This window comes from Pteropus vampyrus, unplaced genomic scaffold (assembly GCF_000151845.1).
Source record: "Pteropus vampyrus isolate Shadow unplaced genomic scaffold, Pvam_2.0 Scaffold394, whole genome shotgun sequence".
Lineage (NCBI taxonomy): Eukaryota > Metazoa > Chordata > Mammalia > Chiroptera > Pteropodidae > Pteropus > Pteropus vampyrus.
Window position 1 is genome coordinate 1,432,487 of NW_011889175.1, and position 6,000 is coordinate 1,438,486.

The window sequence follows — 6,000 nt, forward strand, 5'->3', positions numbered from 1 at the left end:
GAGTAGGGGAGGAGAGGGAGGTAGAGGGGGAAGGTAGACGGGGTAAAGGCAGTCAAATACAGGGTTTAGGGGGAGGGTGAAGTGGGTAAAGGGGATCAAATATATGGTAGCTGAAGGAAACTGCACTTTGGGTGGTAAACAATAGAATATACAGATGTCAAATGATAATGTACACCTGAAAATTATAATTGTATTAACCAATGTTACCCCAATAAACTTAATTAAAAAAAAATAGAGCTGACCTCTGTTATCCGACTGAATTGGTTAGCTCTTTGCAAACACATTTCCATGGTCCCCTAAGGTCAATATTTACTTATTTCTTATTTATTTATTTGTTTGTTTTAAAGCCTCGAACTGGATAATATGGGAAAAAAACAAAATCTTTCCAAATAAACTTACTTTTGCATGGTATTGTTATATGTATTTACATAATTGATTAAATTTTATATTTATTACTTGTTTAAAACACACTGGGCTCATGAGTGAAGAAAGGAGGAATGAGAGATTGGCAAGGGCCAGACCATGTGGTATCTGGCAGGCTCTGGAAAGAAGTCTGGACATTGTTCTAAATGCAATAGACCACTGCAGGGATTTAAGCAAAGCTATCACATAATCATATTTTCTTTGGCAGCCATGTGAAGAACAAGAATGTAGGAGAGGCAAGATTGGAAGTAGGAAGACATGTGAAAAGTTCTTGCCTTTCTCCAGAGGTGACAAGATAGAGGGTGGGCAGGGCAATGGGGTGGGAAGAAAGCCATGCATTCCAGATATGTTTTGAGTGTGTAAGATTAAATGTAGACTAGAAGTGATTTTATGTACTAGAAGGTAGGGTTTTATTGAGCATAATCTTTGATGTTCTGTGCATAACGATATATCAATTTAACCTCACCAACATTTTTGAGTAAGGTAGGTCTTGAGACAGGAGTAGAACCATATCAGTAACTGCAAGACAATGAAAATAGATAACATATACAATGCTCTTATGCGAATTTTATCTATAATGCACACACTTTAAAACATTTAATCATAACGAAGTGTTTATTCATATTTTTACTATTGTATAAATGATTCACTCAAATGAATGTACATCTTTCGCTACTGGCTACACATATCCGAGAATACATTTCCGAATCTTATGGTTCAAACTGTGGAATCGGTTGCACAGGGCAGGAGGAATGGGACTTTCTCCTTTTATAGGTCTGTGAAACCCACACAAATAGCCAAGAATCACATTGGTTGTAAACAGAAATGCAATGGTAATGTTTAGGTGTTGGGACCGGAAAGATAGTTGTTTTTTAAGTACGGGTCTTTTATAATAAAGAACAACAAACTAAAAATATAAAGTTAACTTGGAACATTTTTCTTTCTTTTGCAAGCATTTAAATAGCCCAATCTATTTTTGTTTTTATATCAAATAATTACAAATAATATATACTAGGCTTTAATTTCATATCCGTGGTTCGTCATCAGGAGAAAAAAAAATGAGTCAGAGAGAAACTGAAGAGGAATAAGTAGGAGAAAGGAGAACTCAGCAAAGGAGGACTAGCTTGCAGGTTAATTTTCCTGGACGACTGCCTGGGCTCCCAGGTTTCCCACAGGCTCTCTTGCCTTTTAGAACATTCTCCTCATAGAAGTCGAGGAAGTTGGGAGGTGTCTTGTTACAATACAAATTCTGCTTATCCTCTCGCTTAGCATCCTTCAACAACTCTCAGTCTCCTGCAGAATAAAATCTCAAATATTTTTATTTGGCCCAGTTTGGTATCTTTCAGCGTTTCTGCTACACCTGCCGCCCGCTTTAAAGGTGGAGCTCTTTTCTGCCTCAGGGCCTAAAGGGCTAGTTCCCAGGGCAAGAACCAGCTACTCCTCCCCACCCAAGCTTTTCCTCATTTTCTCTTCCTGGGTCTCCACCTCCCATTTTCTTCTCTGTCCAGTTCATTCCTGTTGAGCGTTTCTTCACATCTATGTAAATTCGCGTGTATTCACATCTATTATCCAAAAGTCGGGCCCTCATCCCTCTAAGAAATCGGGCCAGGAAATCGGGCTTTGAGTGAACCATCCCTCAGAGCAAGGTTCCCAACTGCACGCATTGCGCCCGGGGCACAGTACGCCTACTAAGTACGCTTTGGCGGCTAAGTTGGGGGAGAGTCCCCAACACAAGGAAAAGGGGATCCTAACGTCTTTAAAAGTGCTGAAGCCCAGGTATCCCGCCCCATCACCATAGTAATGCCTACGACTCAGCCACCAAGGTTTGTGGTACCGCTTGGGGCGGGCAAAACAACCTCGCCTAAATCCTGGTCCTCCGTAACCCGACCTCTCCCTTAGGCGGCGCTCCAGGCCTCCACCTCCGGGTTCAGCGCAAGGCATTGCGGGAATTGTAGTTTTCGTGGGCACTTGCTCATGGCGCTTGCGCACTGGAGGGGCGCCCGCCGCCCGACCCCATCAGCATTTCTGGTCTTTGTAAAGGGCGGTCCCGGCGACAACGTCCTGACCCAATATGCCTTTCTAGTCCACCGAGGATAAGTCGGGTCGGGGAAAGAATGTGCTCTGCATGGGCCGTTGCAGTGCCCTGGAAAGCGGCCAGAATAAGCCCGCCCCGGCTCCGGAAGTGAGCGGCCTCTGGCGCGGTGCATTGTGGGGGGCGTAGTCCTCCTTCCCAGGCGGTCCTTCGCGGCGTCCCCGGGCCGACTCCCGAGCGCAGGCGGGCGGCCTGGCGGGCGGCGCGGCGCGGGCCAGCGGGAAGCGTATTCTGGTCACGGGGCGCCGGGGCAGGCCGGCTGTGTCGGACGGCAGTAGTGGGAGGCCGCCCAAGGCCTCGTGCGGCGCCGCCCGTCGAAGGGCGGGCGGCGGCAGACCGACCCGGCCGTCGAAGGGCTCAGGCGGCCGGTGGGCCGGGCCGGGCCGCACGGCGCAGCCATGCCTGGCTTTACGTGCTGCGTGCCGGGCTGCTACAACAACTCGCACCGGGACAAGGCGCTGCACTTCTACACATTTCCCAAGGACGCTGAGCTGCGGCGCCTCTGGCTCAAGAACGTGTCCCGTGCTGGCGTCAGTGGATGCTTCTCCACCTTCCAACCCACCACTGGTCACCGTCTCTGCAGCGTCCACTTCCAAGGCGGCCGCAAGACCTACACGGTGCGCGTCCCCACCATCTTCCCGCTACGCGGCGTTAACGAGCGCAAAGTAGCACGCAGACCTGCGGGGGCCGCAGCCGCCCGCCGCAGGCAGCAGCAGCAGCAACAACAACAACAACAGCAGCAGCAACAGCAGCAGCAGCAGCCGCAGCAGCCATCGCCGTCAGCTTCCACTGCCCAGACCGCCCAGCTGCAGCCAAATCTGGTGTCTGCCTCTGCGGCTGTGCTCCTCACCCTTCAGGCCGCTGTAGACGGCAGCCAGGCTCCGGGATCCGTGCCGCCGGCGCCCACCCCTCCCACTGGAGAAGATGTGAAGCCCATCGATCTGACGGTGCAAGTGGAGTTCGCGGCCGCAGAGGGCGCCGCCGCCGCAGCCGCCGCCTCGGAGTTAGAGGCTGCTACCGCAGGGCTGGAGGCCGCCGAGTGCCCTATGGGGCCCCAGTTGGTGGTAGTTGGGGAAGAGGGCTTCCCTGATACTGGTTCCGACCACTCGTACTCATTGTCGTCAGGCACCACGGAGGAGGAGCTCCTGCGCAAGCTGAACGAGCAACGGGACATCCTGGCGCTAATGGAAGTGAAGATGAAGGAGATGAAGGGCAGCATCCGCCACCTGCGTCTCACCGAGGCCAAGCTGCGCGAAGAACTCCGCGAGAAGGATCGGCTACTGGCTATGGCTGTCATCCGCAAGAAGCACGGAATGTGAACGGGTCCCCCTGTGGCCTGCGGGGCTCCCGGACCCCTGCCAGCCTAGGAGGACCTCAGGCCGCCACTTTCAGATTCCCCTGTACTCCTGGAGCACTGGTTGACACCTGGACTCTTTTGCTGGTGACTTGGCACCCTCGCTTCCTCCTGAAATCTGGGACCTCAGACTCTGTACTGGTGACACCAGCAATTATGACTTGGTTAACACGTCCCCGCCCCCACCCCCCACCCCCAGTTTATGTTGCAGGTTCTGGTTCAGTAGAGGTTTAGGAACCACTGAACTTGAAACTTACCCTCTAGGGATGCAGGTGGGCTGCCCAAGGACTATGGGTTTGGGAAGACACCACCTTGAGGTTGGCCAGCAGTCAGACATAACTCTCCTGTGTAGTGTGATGAGAGAGCCAAGAAACATTGGTTTTCCCCTTTTTCGTGCTTTTCCTTCCCAGGTGCAGCCTCTGATTCTGATGGGGACTGGCAGATCTGTGCCTCTGCCTCCTAGGACTTCCCTCCCCAGGAGGCCATCTACAAGGGGATCTAGGTGACCTGCTGATGGAGATCCAGCTTGCCAGGGACTTAGGTTTATCTTGTTATGTTTGCTACTGGTTACAAATTCTATTTTCTGTACAATTAGTCAGACTAAAGTTTTCACTGTGTTTGTTTGGCAAAACAAATTAAACAGAAAGTAAGGTTTTTATTTGGGTTTCGCCATTTTATTTTTATAAGTTCTCGGCTAAAGTGTCCCCAAAACATGGGGAAATAGGCCTAATAGGCCTTCGCCTTAGAACTCAAGGACCAGGCTGACTTTGGGAGCAGAGATGGTTTCTCCATAAAGGGGTTCTAAGCACGTGGACCTTGCCCTCGTAAGGTCCTCACAGATTTCCTGGCCTGGCTTACCCCAGTTTGGAAGCTACACCAAATAGTCCTCGTTTGTCCATGCGTTAGCTCCCTGTGTCCTTTACAGGGAGGAGTAACTGAGAACTGAAGTGAATTGCGACAGCCTGCTTCTCTGAGGATTTTGAATTCATGAATTTTCAGCTGTGGTTGAATTTTGTTCATCATAATAGCCCGTATACCTAGTACAGTGTCTGGCACACATGAGCATGCAGTTATTTAAATCAGTGAGGAGCACAACTGGCTCCTGCAGGCACAAGGACTTGTACATACCTTTGGCCTTGGTACTCTTTCATTATGAAGGAGCTGGATCCATAGAAGGCTTTAAGGATTAAGAGTTGGTATTTGTGACCCCTTGACTCATTTTCTTGGCTGTTTCCATTTTAAGATTGGATATTGTAAGGGTGAAATGATGTTTTTATAGCTACAAGTAATTTTGTTCAAATCTAATGGGGAAAGGCAAATGCCTTTAAAGCTAGCCCTGTTTACTTTGGGTGTTAGGCACAAATGAACACTTCTAGGGCTCCATAAAACATCATTCCCTTACCTGTTACTTATGGAAAGAGCCACTGGAGACTTTCCCTGTGGCTGCAAACTGAAATGACTAAACTGTTCCTCTAGTCTCTGTTCTCCTTGGCACTGACTTGAGAAACAAATCTTTGGTGGGGTGGTGGGATGGGGCCTAAGGTGTGCAGGCGCCTCATTGAGGAAGGGACTGGATTCCTGCCTTTCTAGGGTTCTGGCTAGTCATAAGGTGGTGGAACCACAGCAGTGCCCTTCCAGGTCAGCTGGGATTGAAACTGAGGTCAGTTATTGGGCCAGTAACACATGTCCCCATTCTCCTTCACTAGGAGTTGAGGGCTTTCCCAAGCTGAGGCCATGCTCTTTAGTGTATCCTTTAGCTCTGGTTTGTCGAAGGGACTTAACTTTTTTTTTTAGCTCACTTGAACTTCTCGTGCTCCCAGAAATGCAATGTAGGCCAGACTCTGGTGTCTAGAGGTTACGTGTACACAACCCATTCAGTGTTTTTGCTTCTTGTGGGAAGGACAGCTCAGAGCAAGGGAGGTCCCAGATGTACCACAAGCAGGACAATGTAGTTCTCACTGGCTGAGTAGTAAGAGGACCATCTAGTCAGCCAAAGTATTAAATCTTATTAAAAAGGATTTAATAAGACCTCCGCTTTAATAAGCTTGGCCTGGTCTTAGCAGCCATCCAAAGGAGGAGTGGGTGGGAGGGTCCGTGGAGGCATAAAACTCTTCTGGAAGAACAGGAATAC

At 49.6% G+C, this 6,000-nt stretch overlaps 1 protein-coding gene across 1 annotated transcript; it reads left to right on the plus strand.

The window, feature by feature from the left end:
• Window positions 1-2,117: 2,117 nt before the first annotated feature.
• THAP11 (THAP domain containing 11) lies at window positions 2,118-4,527 on the plus strand. The gene has a single exon (XM_011380508.2). It carries the CDS (start codon window positions 2,914-2,916, stop codon window positions 3,832-3,834), a length of 921 nt encoding a protein of 306 aa, XP_011378810.1. The 5' UTR covers window positions 2,118-2,913; the 3' UTR covers window positions 3,835-4,527.
• The last annotated feature ends 1,473 nt before the right edge of the window (window positions 4,528-6,000 follow it).

What these genes read in the sequence shown, in the direction of transcription:
- THAP11 (XM_011380508.2), top strand. Translation starts at nt 2,914, where the DNA reads ATGCCTGGCTTTACGTGCTGCGTGCCGGGCTGCTACAACAACTCGCAC.